We start from the raw sequence: 23671 nt of genomic DNA, 5'->3' as shown, positions 1-23671 counted from the left end.
GTTTCATGAAATGCAGGGTATGTTTATTTACCTCTTTTTGAATTAGTAGTCTATCTTGTGCACAATTTACTGAAAGGCAAAGAACATCTAGAAAATTACAACCTCTTGGTTTGATTTTATACAAGCACTACTACAAAATAAGAACAAGGACATCTGCTTAGATATGGGCATCTTTTGTGTTGGCTGATTATTTCAAATGTCTTCCAAAAATGATAGATGTTTTTCCTGCACTGTTGAAACATTGTATTTTACCTTAAAATTAAGCAAACCAACTGCTGTTTCCACAAATGTAATCAAATGAATGGGTTCCACCAGAGTTCTTCCCCTCAAGAGATGCCGAAACTTGTCAACAAACTGAAAATAGAAAAAAAAATCACAAATCAACAATTTATCAATTTAAATTAATTGGGGGAGCATAAAGAGAAAGTGAATCAAATGGAAGTTATGTATTTCAATGGATTTTGGACTTTTGTCTGACTGACATAACAGATGATGTCTGTGCTCATTTAACAGTGTTATACTATTTCAGTTCTGAAAAACACAAGAGCCCTTCTAGAGCTGTTCTGAATGATTTTTTTTCTTCTGAGATCTCAACAGTACATAACACCTTGAAAAAAGGTTTTCCAATTAGATTTCAGGCCAAGTATCATGAAATGTAATTAAGTCATAAACATTACTCGTAGAATTGTCACATTTTGATGATCCAAATAAAATTTCAGTTCACTGTGCCAGTGGGTATTTTCCCACTATTTTATTTCTTTGTACATTTCTCTGAAAAAATACTACAGTCTTCGGTTTCTTTTGAAAAAGAGACGGAGAGAAAAAAAGAATAAACGATTAAGTCTGGCTCAGAATATTTTTTTTTGAAGTATTATGTAGTTTAGGGTCCCCTGATAGAAAGAATAGTGTGATTGGTATGAGAATTCTTGCCACAGAGTTTGATATGATACTTCTTATGCCCTTTATTCTGTATGATTCCCCTAATATTTTAGCTTACCTAAGAAGGCTTTAAAATGAAGTTTAGTTCTTTGAAGACCAAAGCATTCCAATTTTTTCCAAGAGACCAGTTCACAGCTAGCTTTGGGCTGCCAGTGGGGTAGCCCAAATTCCAAAATCTATCATCTGGAAACACACAAAAGCTCCCTCCGTCAGATTTTTTTTCTTTCAAAGCAAGTTAAATAAAAGAAAAAGTAGAAAAAAAACTAGAGTAGAAATCTGTTATTTCTCTTCCTTCCACTCCCTAAACACAGGGGATTCTAGAGAGATAAAAATAACCACAGGTAAGTAAAAGCTATTTTTGTAAATAATGACAAAAATATCCCACATACAAGCCTGTTGTAACTCAAAGAATATTCCATCATTGAAGGATTTTTTAAAAAAAGGGAATTTTAATCATCTCTCCATTCAATCTCAGTTGGATAAATCATATCTAAGAGATTTGCATAAATATAAACCATCAAAGACTTTTCATCTTCAAAGGGGTTTTCAAGACCCAATAAGCTTTGTACTGTAATCATCAGAGGTCACAACCCTGCAGGAGTAACGCTGCTATGGCAACATAAAAACTAACGCTAAAGGCTTAGCATATTATTCCCCCTAATAGAAAGAAAAATCTGTTCTAAAAGAAGGAAGCTTTTTTTGGAGGCCGCTAGTTTTCCCTTTTCACTGGCTATGTTTCCTGCATTATTCACAAGAGATTTTTAAATCAAAATTTCAAATCCATTTTGGCACTCTTGCGAGACACCAGGCTTCACGTAACGTACGAAATGCACAGCATCCTAGATTAAATGAAAGTGTACAGCAAGGCTGTACAATGTGAATACTTAACAGGCCCAGAGATTAAGAGGGCTATTAGGATGCCTTTGAATGATAGCAAATTACAGGAACATCTTTACTGGTCAGGGTATACGGATCACTGCGTCTTTAATTAAATGTTTATTTGCTCTGGCCTGGACTGGAGTGAGCAGTGAGGTACCATGTTACAGAGCAAAACTGCCATGATGCTCATCAAGGAGGGGTGCTTGTGCTCCTCTATTGTTGTCTTATTATAGGGTTCTCTATTTTCAAGAGCAAGAACCCTTATAGCTGTCAATTACTCCTCATCTGCTGACCTCAACAGCACTTACGTAGCATTAACTAAAACACCACCCTCCATGTGCAGGACGATTCCCAGCGCCCGTTCCGATGGCAGACGATGTCTGAAATTTGTGAAAGTGCTAGTAAGAAGCTCAAGCAAGAAGGCGGCAAGCGGACAAGTTTCAATTAATTTTCCTCAAAAGGAGCAGATTAAATGTTTCCGGCCTGCTGAAGTGTTCATTTCACAGAAGAGAAAAGAGGGAGAAAGAAATCGGGGAGGGGATGGACTAGCAGGGCTAAACAATTCTTTCAGTCCCAAAGCACACCCAATAGTGTGTTGGCAAGGACGCACACTGTTCAGAATTTGTGGGAGAATTGTCTCCCAACAAAGGAGGGAGTTACGCTTGTTATAGTCCAATAAGCCATGTCAGTCAAACAAGCACCAAGAGAAGGGACAATAGGAAAGCAAGAGATTCTCACACAAAAGGAAACAAGTAAGCCCATCTTTTAGTAACAAATCAGCCTCTAGGTTCCTCTCCCAATATAAATAAAAAGAGAGGGAAAATAAACAGAAGAAGGATTTACAGCTCCCTATACAAGCAAGGGAATAATGAGCCAAATATTCCCCCATTTTAAACAAAATGGCAAAGACTTAGGACTTAATCCAAAGCTAAGAAGTTGGGAAAACCATAAACAGCAATAACAAAGCAGTTGAGACGAAAGAATCTTTTGCATCAAAATCTCATTCCTGACTGTGCTGCAGTTTCTACTTACGGATTTTAGGAATTCTACGTTTTGCAATTAGTGGGTCATTAATGATGCATTTTAACTCCCTGATGCCATTAATATACCGTATTAAAAATCTTCTCATCAAAAACAAATTAAAAGGTGACTTAGATATTTATAATCCTATGAATTCATATTGAAACTTAGTATGGAGCAAAAACTAGTTGTACAATATGACAAAATTCAAGATTGTCTGTTCCTAATTCTTTTCAACTACATAAAGTGCTGGGCACAAGAGGTTGGTGCTTTTTGCAAATGACATCCCACCAAACAAAAAAAATGATGTGTAGATATTATCTTGCAATACATTAGCATATGATATGTCAGTAAAATGTGTCCATTTCCGCACCACAGAATCCAGTTGGTCTGTTGGGTAGCAAGTTACATTTTTTTACATAAAAGCAACATTTAGCCAGTAGCTGTTCCACAACCTTATAGAAGGCTTTTGGTAGACTGAGATTACAGTCTTCCACACACATCCTTAACTGCAGATTAGCAGAAGATGTGTTTTTCAATTGCTGGGATCCCTCGCCGGAATGAGATTGGCTTCTATTCCCTTAAAGCAGGAAATTCAGAGGCCTACGAAACCTGCAATCATGGAACAAGGATCTCTGCTCTCTTCACTGACAAAATGCGATACACTCTACAGACTGATCTGTAGTGCATACAGTATGCGCCTCAAGAACCTTTCCAACCTGTGGTCTTAAGATACATCTTTCTGTGAGATAGTATCTAAACCTCATTTAGAACATTGTGTACAACTCTGGTCACCACGTTACCAAAAATATACAGGTACTCTGGAATCAGTCCAGAGAAGAGCAAACGTATGCACTCCTGGACCGAAAGGAATGTGCTACACTTACGGGCTAAAAGGACTGAACCTTTTAAGGCTTGAAAGAGAAGACTTCTGGAGGACCTGATTCAAGTCTCTGAAATACTCAAAGGCATTGAGAAGTTATTGGAAGGTCCTGAAATGACTTGCAAAGTCTAAGATGGGCTAGAAGATCATCCCATAGGAGCAACAGAACAGGAAGCACAGTCTCCCAGCATCTGGAGCCTCATTTTGTGAAATGAAAGACAGAATGTGAGAGTCCATATGTATATATTTCCATTACAATGACATGTGTTTAACCTCCTTCTGCTGCTTCCTTAAGGCCCACTTGTTCCACCCATACTTCCAGAGCCCGGAACGTACAGAGCTCTGCATTGTGTTTAGATGGTGATCAGTGGATTAAGTTAAATTAATATACTCATTCCTTTTTACAAAACCTTCTATTCTGTGCTACTGTTTTTACAGTTTCTTGTGATTCTGTTCCAATAAAAGACACTTTAGTAGAAGCTGATAGTTGATAAAAATATTTTAAAAAAACTAACTTAATAATTAGGGCCACTGCTCTTCCAAATTTATATCCATGAATAAGATTCCGGTACAGTTAGAAAACTAGTTAGATTTGCAGATGTTACCACAATAGGAGGACTAGGCAACATTGCAGCAGCTGCAAAGGAAACTCAAGAGGATTCAGACAAAATATAAGACTTAGTCTTGACTTCATAGAGTTTTAATGCAGACAAAAGCAAAGCTTTACACGTGGATAGCAGAAACATAAACCATACATACAAGAGGGATACAGTGAACTTGCAGATGTTTCTGTATATATTAAATACATCTTCTACACAGCATGGGGAAGCAATAAAAAACAATGTTAGGGTATATAGTTGAAGGAGTTCATTTTAAATTGAGGGATGTTACGTTAAAATTGTAAAATGCAATACTCAAAATTGTGCATAATGTTGGTGAACATGCTAATAATATTTTTGCTTTTGGAAATATATCAGGAGTGATGTATAATCCCAGAATCAAAGGAATGTCCTACACTGACCAGCAAAAAGATCTGAACCTTTTTATTCTTAAACAGAGAGAAGACTGCAGGGAGATCTGATCCAAGTATTCAAAATCCTTAAAGGTATTGACAATGTTAACTCTGGACTTTTTCAGAAATAGTGAAACACAAACCAGAAGATTCAAGTGAAAGCTAAGTGGAAGTGCATTTCAAACTGAGAACAGGAGGTACTTATACACACAAAGGGTTGGGAGTCTGGAAGAAAACTACCAAGCCATGTGGTTAAAGCTGATAACCTGTCTTTTTTTCAAGAAACAGTTGGATAAGAGCCTTGGATCAATTAGCTACTAACTACTAAGTGATCCAGATGGTTTGAAATGCCTCCTCCTTGTTTGTAACCATTCTTACATAACCAGCAAGCAAGAAGACTGTACTTGTTTTATGGCCATAAACTGCCACTCTTTCTGAGCTTGTACCTCCGTTAGGTCACCGTGCAACATAATTACCTCGCAGTTCACAATCCGATACGTCCTGCTGAGGATATAAATCCCACCATGTGCAACTCACATTGAGAGCATGTTCAGTGCTACACACACAGTTAAATGTACCATATAAAACAAGAACCTACAAGCAAAGGAATTCAGGGGTGAAGGATAGACATAATAGGAAAGTATACAGTATTTAAATATAGCACATAGATATTTAACATTTCATTTCCATGTTGAAAGATCACCTTTTTATTCTGGGGCTAAACACAGCACTTGTGAACTATATGTAAGGTTAATAATTCAAATGCGGCCCAACATTTTCACATACAGTACACTGTGTGGATGAGATCAGCTCTCCAATGGTCTGACCAGTTACAAGACATGAAATCCCCTCTGTACATGTGTGGGCTGTCCCTGACTGATTCCCTCATAAAGTGTCCCAATAAAACCACTTCTCAGTATGCTCCCCAGATTCTCTGTCACGGCCCTTTAACTAATGGCAATAAATGGCTTTCTTGTCTTAGATAAAGCAAAGACTATCAGCACAAAGTATTAAGTATTCCATAGGTAAATGGCTTACAGAACACTAAGAAAAAACAATTACCAGTTAAAATAATGTGGACATCTCTAGGGGCAGCGTACAGTAGGTTAAGGCTCTGGGCAACTGATAGGAAGGCTGTGGATACAAGTCCCCTCTGCAGGTGTCAGTGATCATGTTTTTCCTGTGTTTACAGGTGTACAGTGCCTTGCCCTTCTATTGATCCAGTCCACCTGGTTGTAAGAATGGATTCCAGCAGTGCTCAGTAGGGAGTGGATGAGTGTAGTCTTAGGTATATTTAACACCCCTCCCAGGATAGTCCTGTCCTGGGGGGCTATTGCATATTTTCTTCACATCAAATGATGGAAAGCAGAATAAACTATGACAAGCTGCTTAGCTCATTGAACAGTACAAACCTACCTAATCATTTTTTTCTTACAGGTATTAAACAACAAATTCCCATTTCAATTACTTTTGCACTTCCTGGAAAGGAAAGGGAAAGGAAAGGAGGACTTCATAGGAGTGTACAGCAAACCACACGTTGATGGCCTGACTGATGATTTAAGACAATAAGATTCACCTTGATCACAAAGAATTTACAAAGTAAATCAATTAGCTCTCAGATAATCAAAATGTCTTTATATAAACTCAATAACAGCTCAATATTTGAAAGCTCTATGAGTGTTTTAATAACATAATTACTGTTCAAGAATGTATGTTTAATTAGTAAATACTTTAAAAAGAGTACAAAATATTAATTTCTAGGTCACAAATTATGTTTTAATTTTACCAGATAAAATAGCAAGCCCTTTTTTTTCTTGCCTCCTTTATCAAAATGCCAGAATAGTATCCAGTATTTAAAAGCCACTCAAAAGAGGAACATAAAAGGAATCTTACATAAAGCAAAAAATATCTGAACACCTGTCGGCAATTAAAAGGAAAGAAACTGAGAACTACCCAGGAAATAATATCGGCACTAATTAAAAACACTAGTTAAAAACTTCCTGTTTCTAGCCTGAAGTAGCTGTAAGAACCAGACGGCCCTCCCCCTCCCTTTTTCCATCTAGTTAAGACACTGTGACTCCATTCAGAGCCTATTAACATTCATGTTGTGCCTCTGAATATACTGTATACGCATTTCTGTTTCACTGTGGAGCCTCAGCTCATGACTGATTAATTCACAGGACACTCTATTTCTTACAACAGAAATGGACACTAGAAATCCTCATATCTTCAACTTCAAGCAGAATCCACCTAACAGTGATCCATATGGATCCGATCAGGACACTTTTGTTTAATGATGTCACCATCTCCTGACCTGCAAGGAACTGACATCCGTGCTGAAAAACTTTTATGGAAAACCACTGGGACATTATGTCTTAGAGTGAACACTTGCCACCACATCTCCAGAGATGGTATGAGTGCCTGAGAATTTGATACAGTTTTTAACAGATGGCTGTTGAAACCTAAACAAAAGATTCTCTTCAATAATAACAAAACAATATAGTGGGCAAATATAGGCAATATTTAAGAAGCTCTAAAAATATCACACATTTTAATTTCATATAATGTTCTCATATAATGTACTCACTTCCAATTTAGGAAGGCAGTTTTCCACTATTAACTGCTTTTTTGTGATGATACTTGAGGGGGTTTTCAGATCATTCAAGCAATAAATACCTAGGAGCTGTCCAGGTTACAGCTGTACTGAAAAATTGAAAAACAGCATATCCCACAGGCCTGAATTTCAATATTAACCCCAAAAACAAGCGCTCCAATCTGATAGAAAAAGATCGATATATACATATTTGATGATGATTAATCTGGACTTATCACAGATAACATTATGCATTGTGATGTTTCATGTGCGTGATAGTTGCAAAGACAGCTTCAGCAGGGATGCTGGGATCTCTGTTTTACTGCACTGGGCTGAGGCTAAAGTCACACTGTTTTCAAGACATCTTTGGCTTCTAAGGAAAATCTCAATGTCAACTGCTTCGTGAGCAGATGCCAAGAAAAACAGTCCAAATCCCCTTTGCACAGCAGAAAGTATATCAGTTCACATTTTACAGAGAAAAGGAAAAGACCGTTATTATTCTTTTGAAGAAACCTGGAGTTTCCTTTTTCAGTCTGCATGAAGAGGCTGTGTTTTTGTAAAGAAGATGAAAAAAAGTTAAATACCACAGATAGCATCGGGATTCTCATTTTTCTTGTTTTGCCTGCAATAGTGTTTTTGTTATTTTAGTGTGAAGCACAGTTTCAGTCACACCCTAAATGTAGTTTTTGTTAATGAATCCAACCCATATCACATGCAAATATGTAAAAGCACTTATTTGTAGTATGATGACAGAAATTAATGCTTTACATTTTATGGCTTAAGGGTAACATATATTTTATTTTAGAGGAAAAACTGATAGTGAATTGATTAATTAATAAAATGAATAAAAGTGATGTTTTGATGATTGATTATTTTTACAGATTCACATATATTGCAGCCTATTTCACTGAAATAGTAGGCAGGGATTGCTCTGTGAGGTAAAAATGTCATTATCAAATCATTTTGATTCACATAATGAAACCTACAGTGTAATAATAATAATAATAATAATTGCTTACACTTATATAGCGCCTTTTCTGGACACTCCACTCAAAGCGCTTTACAGGTAATGGGGACTCCCCTCCGCCACCACCAATGTGCAGCATCCACCTGGATGATGCGACGGCAGCCATAGTGCGCCAGAACGCTCACCACACATCAGCTATCAGTGGGGAGGAGAGCAGAGTAATGAAGCCAATTCACAGAGGGGGATTGTTAGGAGGCCATGATTGATAACAGCCGATGGGGAAATTTGGCCAGGATGCCGGGGTTACACCCCTACTCTTTTCGAGAAACACCCTGGGATTTTTAATGACCACAGAGAGTCAGGACCTCGGTTTTACATCTCATCCTAAGGACGGCGCCTGTTTACAGTATAGTGTCCCCGTCACTACACTGGGGCATTAGGACCCACATGAGCCGCAGGGTGAGCGCCCCCTGCTGGCCCCCCTAACACCTCTTCCAGCAGCAACCTTAGTTTTTCCCAGGAGGTCTCCCATCCAGGTACTGACCAGGCTCACACCTGCTTAGCTTCAGTGGGTTGCCAGTTGTGAGTTGCAGGGTGATATGGCTGCCGGCGTAGTGTGTATAAAGCATGGTTTATGACTTAGAGTTTTCTCATGTATTTGTATATTACGTAAGGCTGCTGTAAGTACAGTTTTAAATATCAAAAAGTACTGAAGACTTGTAGAAGATAAACTGATCAATAACAGTACTCACCCATTTCACCTCTTCAGTTTTCTCCACTTTAGGCAGCATTAGGGAAGGAGGCAACACCTTTGATTGCAAAATTACTTCCAGGTCCACCTCAGCAAGGCCACTTGACACAGAGTTGACACGGACACATTTCTCCGTGCGGCCCAGATTCAGCTCCTCGAGCATTTTTGGGATTGTCATACGAGCTTCAGCCTGTAATATAAAAGTTAAAGTGGTAAAGAGCAGTTATGACACTTCTGGACCCCTTGTGAATGAACTGTTTGGATGCTACTTCTGCTGCTCTTAAATGGTTTAAATTGGATCTTACTGATCAACAGCATTTTGTTCCCCTTACTTGCTTTAGTTCTAATGTAGGATTTGCTTCATATAGGTGTTCCACAGGGCTCAGTACTGAGTCCTCTGCTGTTTACTATGAGTATGTCTCTCCATGGTCAAATATAAAACCATATTTGAATCACTATTTCAAAGCTATTGATACTCAAATTTATGTTCACTCTAAACTTGGCACCAAGATAACAATTATTCTGTGATTGCTTTTCTGTTATAAAATCTTGGACAGCACAACATTTTTTTGTCTTATGTAAAGACTGAAGTCAAATAATTGGGTTCCTCCCATCAGCTAATTAAAACCAATGCTATAACCTTTGTAGATTGATGACATCGTACCTGAATGTCAATCCAAAATAAAGAATTTGGGGTGGGTTGATCCTGGATTGGCTATTAAGATTCATGAGTAGAATATAGTGAAGAGTTTGCTTCACCAGCTGAGAAACATTTCCAGGCTGTGTTCATGCTGGCTGTATATGTAGCTGAAAACCTTACTCATTCCTTTGTTTTTCTTAATTATCATACCACCATACTTGTAGGAGTCTCCAAACCTTCACCTGACAAGTCAGAATTTAGTATCTAGAGCCATGACTAGGTCACACACAGTGATGACACCAATCCTGTATTACAATGCAAATCCTTTCTCTCGGGTTATCGAACAATCTTAAAATCATTCTGGTAATGTTAAAGGGCTCAACATGAAATTACATCTATTGAAAGTTATATTGGTGTATTGAGAGTCTATGTCCCTTTGCACACTATTTCTTTGTTGATTCTGGTACATTACAGTATAGGTTCCTACTGTTTTTTTGCTGGGTGATAGAGCCTATTGTTGCTGGGCTCTGGAACACAGTAAGTCTCACAGTTCTACCATACAGAAACTGCACAGCTACCCAGCCATGTTTACAGTTAATATCCTGGCTTCTTTTTACAAAACAAATGGATAAGATCCTCAGAGCCTTAATTATCGTCTAGAAACCAGGCAATCTTAAAGCCTCTCTTATGCTCTTATGTACAGTCACTTCTTTAAAGAGTCAAATGTTATGCCCTCTGTGTTACAGTATATAACTTCAACAAGTTATCTTTTAACACACCACAAACCCGGAAACAAAAATTATATTCACGATAACACATCTCACAGTGCTAATACAAGCAAAAATGCAGAGCGTGAAATGTTAGAGTGCAAGAGCAGCTTTTATTAGCACTAATAATAAGCATACATTCCATGATAAAAATGAAAAGTTCAACTAATTACTACAGTACATTGACACTAAGCTAAGAAAAGTGTAGTTTTAAGTTGATGTATTATATGTAGGCTTATCTGAGGGGTATTGATCAAAATACACAACAAGTAAAAAGATAAAAATATAATGATCTACAGAAGTCAATAATTCAAATCTTTTTGTGACAAATATACAGATAAAAGACAGGAAATTTCAGATTTGATTACATACTTTTTGGGTGGGATTATCAGCATTCAGAAGAAAATGCATGTGTGATAAGCATAACCTATTGGCCTGTTTCAGAGTTCAAAAAGAGTAGGGACTGGCGCCTGGGATTACACTGTAAGCCTGGAGTTGAGAAGGATCTTTCAAACAGGAACTCAGGATACAAAACTGCACTTAAATAATAAAGGCCTAAGCAGGCAAAAAGGTTTTTTATTATATCTGCTCATGTAAGCCTTTAACCAGCTCACCAAACAGAACAGGAGCCAGATTACAAATGAAAGTATTGTAACAGGAAGGCTGGAAGGGAAGGCAGAGAGAAAAAAATTAATCAAAGTAAACATTCAGTCAAGTGCCTGTCAGTGAGATGGCAGCCCACAACTGCAGATTCGAAACAGATGGATGTGAACTCTACCTGAGAAGAAACGTAGGGGCTAGCAGAAATGTGGACCGAGTTAAACAGCATGAGGAAACAGTAGCTTAAGACTTGTCAGGTCAGATCAGAAGCGGGCCTCAGAAACAAGTTTGAGACAGCACTGCAGTGCGACTGATTTACAGGGTCTGGACTGGCGATAATTAGTGCAAGCTTAGACAGAGTGGAGTGATGGCTCTCTGCAGTTAAAAGAGAAGGATAATGAAGCCGAAAGGTTAATGAAACCTGAATGGAAAAAGCACCTTCAGCCAGGCCATCCTCACACTTTCCGCAAAGGCTAACACATGCCACTCAGTGGGGGCCGAAGACAGGACCGCACGGAGATGCCAGCTGACAGCAAATTGGGAAGCTCGACAATAAAAGAAAAAACAGTGTCTTGGCTCTGGATTGTCATGTTACTTGCAAAACTACCGCCTGTCCAAAAGTTGACACAGATTTTTACACATAGCGTTACTGAATAAGAGCCTATTACAAAGCTTCTTTCACTTCCCTAAAAGTATTGCCATTCAGACCCAGGCGAAACGGGCAAAGGCCTGCTCACCCACTATGAATTTAAACCCTGAAGCCTTGATGTAAGGGTAGAAAGTTATGCAGAAATGTATCCTTTCCAGTTTCATTGAAAAATAAAAAACAAAGGAGAATTCTCAACTGCCCCAGAGAGTAAAGCGACTGGAAAGGATAAAAGTGATTCAAAGGGTAAAGGGACTCAAAACAAAACAGAGGTCCTTCGTGAGTCCTAAAAACAGTGCAAACACATATATCTGAAGAAAAAGCCAGAACAACAAGTGGAGAGGAGTACTCAATCTTATCTGCCAGCTCAGGCAAATGATGCTAAAGTCTCTGTGGAATTATAGGCTTATATCAAATTGTCTTACATCTATTATTCTCTTTATTAATATCAAGCAGTCAGCTTAGTTTTAATAATGTGAGAAACAGCAATTTTTAAATAGAGATGATTCAGTCCTTGATGCTGCAAAAAAAGGCAACTTAATGTCACAACATTGCCAAGTGGCCATTACCGAGGACAGTTTTATTCCTATAAACAGGATTATCTTTGATTTTGCATGCAATGCTTTGAAAACATACATTAATGGATAACCATCAGGTTGCTTCAAAGCCCCCTGCTCTACTCCACTCATACCCCACGGAGGGCCTAAGGAATCCGAGGTTTGAGAAATCTTTGATTTGTTCCTTGAAATCTGTCGTTAAGCCTCAGCCTTTACAGTACACGTCTACAGAGCTGTGCATCTTGCTCTTAATGGGGTCTTTACAAACAGCACAAGTAAGTAAAGCAGGGAAAGACCTGTGAAGAAATACATATTTCACATCACTTCCAGTAAAACAGACTAATTTCCCCGAAACAATGCTCTGGTGTGTCTTTAAAATAATAAAAAATAGGTTGGCTTCCCACAAAAAGAAATTTAAAGAGTATATTTTCAGAAGCACAAAGATTTGCTTGAAGATAAACTGCATGTACCCTTCTTTAATAAATCATAGCGTAACAGATGCATTTGTAAATATATATAAGTGGCACGCAAATCTTTTAATAGTGTACAATATCATGTATATAAGATGTTTTCATGTGAGAACTGACAGATTGCACATCCACAATGCTGCTTAAGGCTTCTAGCCTTACCTACTTAAACTACATTGAGGATTTAAATTAGCAGTTTGCAGTGCAGCAGATGAATTATTATGTATTGAAGCAAGGCTTCCTTTTCTTTTTTGAAGAGTAATGTTGATCACAGTTATTCAGTCTAATTAATCATGATGTACACATAATAGATTATATACTTAGCTTGTCCTAAAAATATATTTCTTGAACTTATCCTTATTTGGATTTATGTCCTATGTCTGAACTCCAACAGTTTTTCCTCTTCAGGTGCACACATTTGCATATTAGTACACTAAAAGCTGCACAAAAGCTACACTAAACTCAGATCCAGAAATAAAAGATACAAAAATAAACAAGGACAATTAAATGTAAGTGATGAACTTTAACTTTGTTGTAGGTGGCTTTTAGACCTTAAAGCATTTAAAAAAGAAACAGATCTTTAATCTTGCTTTAATCTTGCCTACTGTGCATTGCAGTGACGTACACAAAACAAACCATTCAATTTTGAAAAGCAGATCAGTTTTTTATAAAAGTTCGCTCTTAATGCCTGATGGTTTGAGGGTAACTGGAAAACTAATGATACATTAGACACTAATGATATATTCTCCTACAAAGATGTCTAAAACATATTGCCACTCACACAGAGAATTTAATTTCAAAAGTGCTCAAAATAAGATGAAGGTCATACATGCTTACTTTTCACATCAGAACATTTAGTGTGCTGCCTTTCTGGATCAATGATGCAGTAAAGTTTCTAGTTCTGTGACAATGCAATAGTAAAAATTATAAAGCAAAAGCAACAAAGTGAAATGTTCTGCCTCCCTCTTAACTTTGAGGATGACTTGACATATCAAATTAACTATTAATTTATGTATGAGGACATTTGTGTTAATGGAAAGGGGTGAGGAAATGACAGAATTTACGTTTTTGCTCAAAGACTGCAATGAGAAACATTTTAACAGTACAAACCTTCACATCTGATCCTGTTTTGAAGTTAGTAAAGGCCATTTATCTCTCTACATTTAATAAAGCTAATATTGAGGTGCCTGTTTGTTTCTTTTTTTCTGCCACGATAGATCCGTAAATATTGTTGTTGCTTTTTTAAGATATAAAGCATGAGTCATCCATTTTTTTCTGGCATCACAGCATTTTGCAACCTGCTGTGCAACCTATTATGCCATCTGCAATGAGCTGTGGTTAAGCACTGAAGGAGAGGCAGCCTGTAGGTGTCTGAGCTTTTCTAGCACAGAGTCTCCTGATGGTAACATTTTGACAGGTGACAAACTGAATATATTAACAAAAAACAATTATACTTTAATAATTTACTTTAGTAATGTATATTATGTACATATTAAATGCCATATATTAAATAAATAAGCCTATAATCCGAACTCTAATTCCCAATTGAATTACCCTGGAACTCCAAGCAACCATATCTTTTTCCTTTTGTTTGAGAGGTGAACATTTAATAATCTAATTGTCCAATGTTGCTGTAGACCAGATTGTTCTCCCTAACACTTTGTGAAAACTCGTTTACAGAAACAGAAATCTGTACAATTGTGGGTATTTCTTCATATAAGAGAACAGTCCTTCCTTCAGTATTGCTATAGTCACTGTGGTACAGGATTCCACCAACCTCAGAAGAAAAACATTCCAGGGCCATTATAAAATCTGTCCTATTCTCCGTGTCCAGTTACAAACTGAGACAGAATGCTCTAGGTGCCAAAGAAAATAAGTGCTTGTAATTTGATAAAGAGTCCAGGACAAGTAACCTTTCCTTTTATCTGAAGTTCAGGGTTTTGTGTGATAGGTTTCCTTGGTTTGAACTGCATTTTGTCTATTTCATGAACAAGCCAATGAATTTCAGGTTCTTTGCCTCCAATGAATCACTAGGTTTACCTCATGCAACTGAATGACCTCAACTGTCATTGCAAGTACACATTTTTTTTTCTGCACAGATACATAAATTACTATTATTTTTGTTCACACAAACAACCACCAATCTTTGAAACAAACTACTGACCACAGAGAATCACCCGTCTCACCAGATATCATATTCTTTATACCAGGAAATCTGTACAGCTGTAAGACAGTACACACTTGAACTCGTGCATGACGTTTTGGGAGGATAACACTTTACAAAGTTTCAATAACAAAATGTGAACTGTGTGTTCAGACCAACTGACATACCGTTCAAGCAAACAATTTAAATGGATATTTCAGGCAACGGACACTTTCCACAATTACCCCAATTCCCCACTACAAGTATGATATATCAGGCTGCCAACACACTATTCTATAAAAGAAAATCATTCAGATAAGAAAAGACATTAGTGTATTAAGGAATTACAGTCTATAAAAATTACGAGAATGCTTATTATTAATATTTCTCCAGCCTTTATAAACATGATTATTCTATACTTATACATAGTGTACATATATTACCATTGACATACAGTACATAGTAAATGTGAAATTATATACTCGTGACCAAATACATTCAGTGAATCTCTTTACCACCTGATATATGCCTTGCCATTGGTAAGAATGTGTTTTGAGCTATACATGTGGATCTGATAAAGTCTACCCACTAGACATCTTCAGAATGAACAGTGCCACACGAACCAGAGGGCACAGGTGGACAAGAGAGGAAACCATGTTCAAAAAAGAACAGCACCTCTTTATCTGAAGGGTTGTGGGAGTATGGTACAAGGTACCACAGCATGTTGTTGAAGCTGATACTCTGTCTTCTTTCAAGAAAAGGCTGCATGAAATTGTTAGCTACTAACTACCAATGGGGTTGGATAGGCTGATTTATGAACTTTCCTTCTTCTGTTCTGTACTTCTGCATACTCGAAGTACTGTGTATGCAGAAGACACTGAGATATCGGGGATTAGATGGGGAGGGGGAAGATACATTATGGAATTAGAAGAGTATAAAGACAAAATCTGATACATGGGACTGATCGAGAACAGCATAAAGCAAGAAAAAAAACTTAGTTTAAAGTTCATGGAGCTATGGATGGGAAAATCCTAGAGATGATGAAGGATCAGCTCAACTACAAGTGAATAACAAGAGCTGTCGTGTTCACAGTTACCTGCCCGGAATGTATTTTTGAATAAAACAGGAGCTGAAAGCAGCAGGCGTTGCTAGTACAAGATCTGCCCTTTAAAAATACATTAGTTTGGAGTGCTTGCAGTTGACGTGCAGAAGATTGCTCTTTTTCCATTTCAACCGTCACAGTTTCTCAAGCACCTGCTCCCGAGGCCATTTATAAAATCATGCAATTTGCTTTAATTGGCTCTATTGGTAGAGAGAAATTCTCACTCACATAAATGGAGTTGCAAAAGCAGTTAACGTTGCAGGGTGGCCAAAAACATCCCGAGCTATGCTTGAGGTTTCAGTTTATGATGTCCACATGAAAAACACAGACTTCTTTCCTCTAGTCATTTCTTCCATCTTACTATCACAACATGCAGCTATCAGATCACCCACATGCCAAAGGTGCAAGGTCTTACTTCTGTAATGCAGAATAACTTTTACTATTTAATCAATGAAATGCATGGAAAATGTAAGAAGAATAACACTAATATATTATTTGATAAGTATGTGTTTGACTGTAACAATAAACCAATACAAACTGTGAAAGCTGACTTCTACAGCAGTAAACAAACAAGTAAAAAACTGGTTTATTTAAAAAAGCCCAATGACAAGGTCATTGGTTTAGTGAACTGCTAGCAAGTCCGTTATATAGTGCCCTCTAAAAGCACTGGGACAGCAAAGTCAATTCTGTTACTTTTGTTTTACTTTAAGCAACGTTCTTTTACTTCGCACCTGAAGGAGGGTCAAGAGCCGAAATGTTGCCTTTCTTCTTTTTACTTCTTTGACTTTTACAAGTCATTGCTGAAGTCACTTGGAGTAATTCCCTTTTCTTGGGCTGTTTTTTTTTGGTTCCGCATGTAAAACAAATGCTCAATTGGACTTAAATCTGGAGATTGACTTGGCCATTTTAAGATTTTCTAAAATAATAATAATCATTCTAATTATTAGAATTATTTCTTCTAATAATTCCTTGGTTGGACTGGCCTTGCTTTGGAACATTATCTTACTGCACGGTGAAGCACTGTCCAATGGAAACATTTTGTTCTTTATAATCTGACAAAATGTTTTCGTCAACTTGAGAATGTATTTTTCCATTATTATGTACGTCATCAATAAAGCTGAGTGAGCCAGTATCAGAGGTGGCCATGCATGCCCAGGCCATGACATTATCTCCACCATGCTTCACTGATGAAATGGGAGTCTTTGGAGCATCTGCAGCTCCCTTCATTCTCCCCACTTTAATGTCATAATGTCTCCACTCTTTCATCTGTTCATAAAACACTGTACCAAAATACTCCTGGCTTAGTACTTCCAAACAAATTCTAAAGCACAGATAACGTAATGTCACGTTTTTTTCCCAAGAAAATCCAAAAAGCTCAATGTTCCAGCAGAACGAAAATATGGTTAGGAATGGACTTAGATGACATACATTTCATTTAAAACATTCTGTCATTCCTCACTTGGGTTTTCATTAATTCCAACAACTGGAACTGTTTAAAGATTCCTCCACAATTAAAGCCTACAAGACAATTTTGAAATGATACAAAAGTCCACACAAAGAAAACAACAACATCCTGATGACTTGACGTTCTTGATTTAGGAATCTGCTGGCAACAGCAACTTGGGAGTTCATTTTAAATTTCATTTCAGCTTTGACACAAAAAACTAATTTCAGAAAATATAGGATTTCGTCAAGAAATAGAGAATGTTGAAGCATCCATTGTATTGAAATGATACAGATGAGATTATATTGTTCCCTCATGATTGCGTATAATTCTCAGGACTCAGGAAGATTGAGTTAGCAGGACACTGCCGACAGATTCCCCGGATACAGAGGCAGAACTCCATTCTCTGTATATTTAATCCAAAAAGGAAAATTTGCTTGTCATGTGTGCATATCTCACTTTAGTACAGTACTAAATCGGTACCAGAGATTTAGATACTATTTCTAATTAATACCCGTAAAAACACAGATACAGACATCCGTATATAGATTATATGCACACATCAGTTTACTTTTTGCTGACAAAATGTACTCAAAATCCTATCTTCTCAACACAAATACCGAATAACCTCAAACGCACGCACTTTGATATTTACATTGTTACATTTACTCAAGTTCTGTATTAGAGAAAAATGTTATAAGCAAAGTGAATGAATATCCAATGTAGATGTTTACATTGGTAAAATATATATAAAAATTAAGTACAGTTTAATCAATATATTACAATGTCTACTTTGAATATCTCATGAAGGACATGTTTTGCATATAGTCTTAGTATAACTATGAAGCTGTTTTATGACTCTGTCCACAAAATCTTACTTTGACTATAATATGTTTAGAGATATCACATAAAAAATATAGAAAACTAAAGGCCTATGAAAATATAAAAAAAGAAGACAGCATAAGATAAAATTATCTGGACAGTTTTTTTATATTATTACACAGGAACAAAAAATAGATTTTCCTTTGTGAAGTATAATGGTTACAACAAACTCCATAATTTCACTCACAAATTTACTGTATGTTTCTCCTCCTGGTGAGCTTTCTGTGAGCTGAAAGTCTATTTCATTTATTTGTTTATATAATTATTTATTAATTATCTGTAATGTCTCTTGTCACATACATCTGCTGCCACCACCAGGACATTTGTGAAAAATTTAAATACTGTAGCACAGATCGCCATTTAAGAAGAAACAAAACCATTTCAGAGAGTATATATGATTCCACATTTCATTTTTTTCCCTGAAAAATGAAAGTATTGAAAAATAATACCATATGAAAAGTAACCAAGGGAAAATCCTCTCTCTTAATGCATTTACTGTCCCTGGGTAAACAGATAAGACTTCCCTTAAAATGTGTACTAATTCTAAAAGATAATATACTAAAGGATACTGATATTATGATGATGAACTATAGTTTAGTGCAAAACTAAAACCTCCAACATATCAGTCTTCTGGGATCATAACTGTATAATTATCTGATTTTCTAAATGTTATTTGTACAATAAATCAAAGATCTTAATATGTGAATAACCAGGCAGCACAATTCATTCGGTACCAATTCTATTTGTCTATATCATCAGAGGTCGACTGTCCTTGAAAATGACTTTTGCTTCACAGTCTCTGAGGGAAAGCAGAAATGTCTAATAGAATTTAGTACTGCACAAGGCAGGTATGCTGAGAGTCCCAGAATCTTTTAATGACCCAGGAAAATTGTGTAGCCATTGTCTTACAAAGGGAAAGAGTGGAGAAGTCATGTATGACCCCAGAGATAATACTCTGTGTATGCTGGGTCCCTCCTCACAAAATAATGCAGTGACACTCACCACCACTTGAATCACCAGGCAACTGCTACACAGGATTAGGGTTGAAGAGGGGTGACTGGGGGGGGCGGGGGGGGGGGGTTGGTATTCAATTTCAGCTGCTTCCCAGGGCCATCAAGGTGCATTGTGAGACCTGTTGCTAATAAACTCGTTATTGTGTTCCTAAACACGTACAACGGTGAGCTGCCGAGAAAGCCGAGGCACGTTGTGATTTCAGCTACCATCCACTACTACCACCTGCAGGAGACGAGATCCGATGACACAGAAGCGAAACTAAATCACCCGTCACAAAGACACACACACGGCGGAATTCAAGGAAGAGCCGAAAAAACAGCAAAGAAAGGAAAAGGCAGGGCAAGGCAAGGCAAGACTGTGATTGCCGTCCTCACAGCCGATCCATTAAAGCTAATAACGGATCATCCTAGCACGTTTTCTAATTCTGAATGATCAGATCTGCAAAGAAAACAACATCCGTCCACTTTCACACTCCAGTGGAAGAGGTGGTCCCTCTCGGCAGGGCTGCGCAGTCTTGCCATCTGGAGAATAAATCGAGTGTGAAGTACAGTATAGTTTGGGACCAAGCTCCGTGGCGGCAGCTCAGCAGTTAGTTCATTAGTTCCAAACTTCCAGGGATTAGTCCAGCATTTCTTCTGCGACTGGAAAGGATGAGACCGACAGGAAAGCAAAGCTTCAAGGAGGAATGTGACAACTAAGTTGGAGACTATAGGGCAAATAAAAAAAAAGCTATGCAATGCACACTGCAGAGGAAAGGATTAGAACTGTGATTCACATATCTCTCACTGGTGAGCGCCAGGCAATGTTTTTTTTTCTTCCTCTTGCATTTTTAAAGACAATATATCTGTATTAACATCAACACATTCTTCCCTGGCTTTTCCCCTGACAACCATGTCCTGGGTGACAGTTAGCGGTTTTAGACAAACCCTCATACCGTCTGTCACATTGCTTTCTCAGAGCACGATACCTGGCGCCAAAGAGTAAAAAGACTGACTCATTTTTCCCCTTCAAAACGGACTCAAACAGTGCAAAGGCTGCAGAGACTTGACATGAAGAAACCCAAGGAAGCAGCTTGAAGGCCATTAACTTTTTCTAAGCCAAAGAATGGTTTTGGGTTATTAAAATATCCTGCTACGCAAAGCAGAAGAAATAAAAAATATTGTGCATGTAGTAAACAGATACTTTACATACAAACACAAATATATTTGGTAAATCTTTAAGCCGAGCATTCTCAGCTAAAAAAATCAAATTTAAGTAAAATTCTAGAACGTAGTAACACTTTAGTTCATTCTTGTTTATATCATGAACACTCCTTCATCAATAGGTTTTGAGGTTTAGAACAATTGTGCTCATTTTAAAAGACCAAAATCATAAGCCAGCCACCAGAAATGCTGCAGCTGTATATGGGTCTGTTGTTTATATATACACTATATTCAAGCACAATAATACAAAAGGGATGAGTATAATAAAAAATACATAACACAGAGATAAAAACAAAATATTTGCAAACAAACATAAATACTACCACGTGTTTTTAGCAGTCACAATGGAAAACAAAACTGAGAGACCAGGGATTTGAATACGCATGCTATGGAGAAGGTGGATTTAATAATTGAGGCAACTTCTTTTTGTTTTGAATTCTGGTACATTATATTAAGGAACACAGGTCCTGCATAAACCTGCAGTACATAGACCAAAGCCAGCCTCTAACAATCATGTATGGTTATAAAATAGACTAAGCTTATTCCAAGACTGCCTAACGTATTTGGTAAACATAATTGTCAAGGTTTTTTTTAGGTTTAAAAATCTAATGAGCTTATTTTCTAAGCTCAAAAAATAGTACTCAGAGCAATAATGATATATAAGTAGTACTCAATACTCAGTAATAGAATATTTTATCAGTTTAAGGATTTGCATTTCTATCTGCAAGGCTTTACTTTATGTTAATACTATCAGTTGTAACAGGAACATTACACAGAATGGTTGGTTTGCTATTGAGTGAGTGAAGGCCATATCCTAATGCCATTTTCCCATGTCTCAGTTCAATGCTGGTTAATATTCTGCAGCATGATAATCCTGTATAAGCAGAACCTAGCTATTGAATTGGATGAAAAAAGATTTTTATTCAACACATTTCAATTATTTCGTTTAAATGGTTTTATCGCTGTTTTGGGGAAAAAAGAAAACCACACCATGAAGCTAAAAATGACTACTGAAACAAATTAAATAAAACATAACAGGCCCTTTCCTTATTTGTGCTGGTCTGCTATATACAGTATGTTGCATTAGGTATCAGGCTGATCATTTTTAAGATATGTAACACTTTCAGTGTGTTTGAAGATATCCTTTGAAGGCCAAATTTACCTAATAAGCTAACCTTATTTTATTTTTTTATTTTTTTTATTTTCTTATATCAGTTTCACATCTAAGCCAGGTGAAACATCCCATTCATTAGAGGACACACAAATAAAATTCTTACTGCATATTTGTTCAGATACATACTGTATGTGACTTGAAAGGAAAAGTCTTTCACTACACTCTATGGTAAGTAAGCCAACAGCGAGGTAGTATCCTCCATAGAAGCAGTCTGTTGAGGACAGAGGTTTGACTGTTTGCAACTGAAAAGTTCTCAAACTCCAGTCATACCAAACAACCATAAATAGGACAAATAACTTTCAACAATATAGCAAAACCAGCCAATTGTTCTACTTTACATCGTGACTTAAAAAAATTCTTGTTACTCCTCCCCCTCTTCATGCCCTCCTCCAATCACATTTCTCTCCATGGGAAGCCAGGTCCAATTGCTCTGTCTTGTGGGCGGGTCGAGAATGCTTTTAACCTGAAGCATCTGTTCGTTTCCTGCTGCTATCTCAGTGTGACATGGTCACCTTGTTTCAAGAGAATGGGCTTTTTTCTTTTTAATTAAATGTAATGGAAAAAATGTTGTTGCGTTGAAGTTTTTTTTACATATATCCTTTATAATATAGGTCATTTTGAATAGCTGATCATGTCTAGCAGTACCTGCCTGTTTTTGTTTATTTTTAAATATTCTGTTGCAACAAGTCATATAATCTAAGCCTTCTTTAAAAGCCTTAGCTCAATCAGCAGAGGTTTATTAAGAAAAAAAACTGCAGTAAATCAAAACTTTCAGTATAAACAACTTCTCAATTAAAAGTATTTAAAGTTAGACAAGTTAGAAAAGTAACACAAATATTGTTTTAAAATCATGATATTTGCAAGGCCTAAACACATCCTCACAAGACTATTAAATGTCATTCAGGGATGTGGACTGGAAAGTTATGATTCCTTATACCTTCTTCTGGGAAAAAAATTATTGTTTTCTACTTTGTTTAAAGAAAAAACAGAAAATCTTTTTCAAAATCAGAAAGTTTGAAATGTTCAAGACTCACTACATAACCGTAAAGGTTTCCACTAAAAAGTGGAGCCCCAGGTGCTGCATCAGTTCTGTTTGCTCCTGTCTGCGGCCTTAAGATCTTCCAATTGCATTACTTCAAGCTTTAGCTAATTTAAATGCCCTTTGTGTGGAACTTAAAACGCCAGAAAACTTGCATCTGTAATGAACATACCGGTTATTACGGACACAAAAAAATTGCTTTTAACAAAGGATCATTCAAGACTGGTGAATTGTCCCTTATGCTTACGAATATTCCAGTAAAACTACAATAAGACCACTCTAAAAAGATACTCCTGTTTACCAGACAACAGCTAGCAGTTACCTTTCTGTTGAGAGCCACACCATCCTCACAGTCAAACACCGCACAGTCCACGTCTAGAGAGGCCAGTTTCCGCATCTTCCTTTCATCATTTCCAGGGACGTACAGCACTGCTCGTCTGGGGACGTACTTCATGGAAGACTCCAGTGTGTGCTCGTAGCGACAGCTGCCATAACATTTTAGCCCTTTCAGAGAAATGGGCCACGGCTCTCTTCCCCTACAGAAATACAAATCAGAAAAAACACTACTATACACACGCATATACATAGCACAGTGATTCTACAGCGTGAAAGGAATCCAGGCATGGATGTTTACAATATACCAAAGTAGTATTAAACAGTGAAGCAAAAAGTTATTTACTTCTTCTTTATTTAGCATACGATACTTCAGGGAAAAGGAAATGGAATAAACAGTGCTTTCAGCTGGACCTATAAGCTCAATCAGAGTTAAGAACAAAGAATAAAAGAGAGGAGGCCACTCAGTCCATCTAGTCTATTAGAGTTTAATTGACCCAAGGTTCTCAGTCAGCCATTTCTTGAAAGAAAGCCAAGTACTGGATCCAACATTATGGTTGAGAAGTTTGTTCCATACTTCCACAACTCTTAGGGTAAAGTCAAGCCTCCTGTTCTCA

At 37.2% G+C, this 23671-nt stretch overlaps 1 protein-coding gene across 2 annotated transcripts in view; it reads right to left on the bottom strand.

Moving 5' to 3' along the window:
* Positions 1 to 23671, bottom strand: part of clybl (citrate lyase beta like) — a 71729-nt gene that overhangs the window by 9929 nt on the left and 38129 nt on the right. For both annotated transcript variants that reach the window (XM_088604423.1, XM_088604415.1), the window contains exons 2-4: positions 23044 to 23257; positions 9046 to 9234; positions 253 to 354 (exon numbers count right to left, since the gene is read on the bottom strand). In XM_088604423.1, coding sequence (XP_088460549.1) covers positions 253 to 354; positions 9046 to 9234; positions 23044 to 23257 — 505 coding nt within the window. The remainder of the gene's footprint in view (positions 1 to 252; positions 355 to 9045; positions 9235 to 23043; positions 23258 to 23671) is intronic.

Source organism: Lepisosteus platostomus, chromosome 2, assembly GCF_059453375.1.
Source record: "Lepisosteus platostomus isolate fLepPlt1 chromosome 2, fLepPlt1.hap1, whole genome shotgun sequence".
Lineage (NCBI taxonomy): Eukaryota > Metazoa > Chordata > Actinopteri > Semionotiformes > Lepisosteidae > Lepisosteus > Lepisosteus platostomus.
Note: the sequence above shows the minus strand (reverse complement) of the source record. Positions and strands in the feature narration are given on the sequence as shown.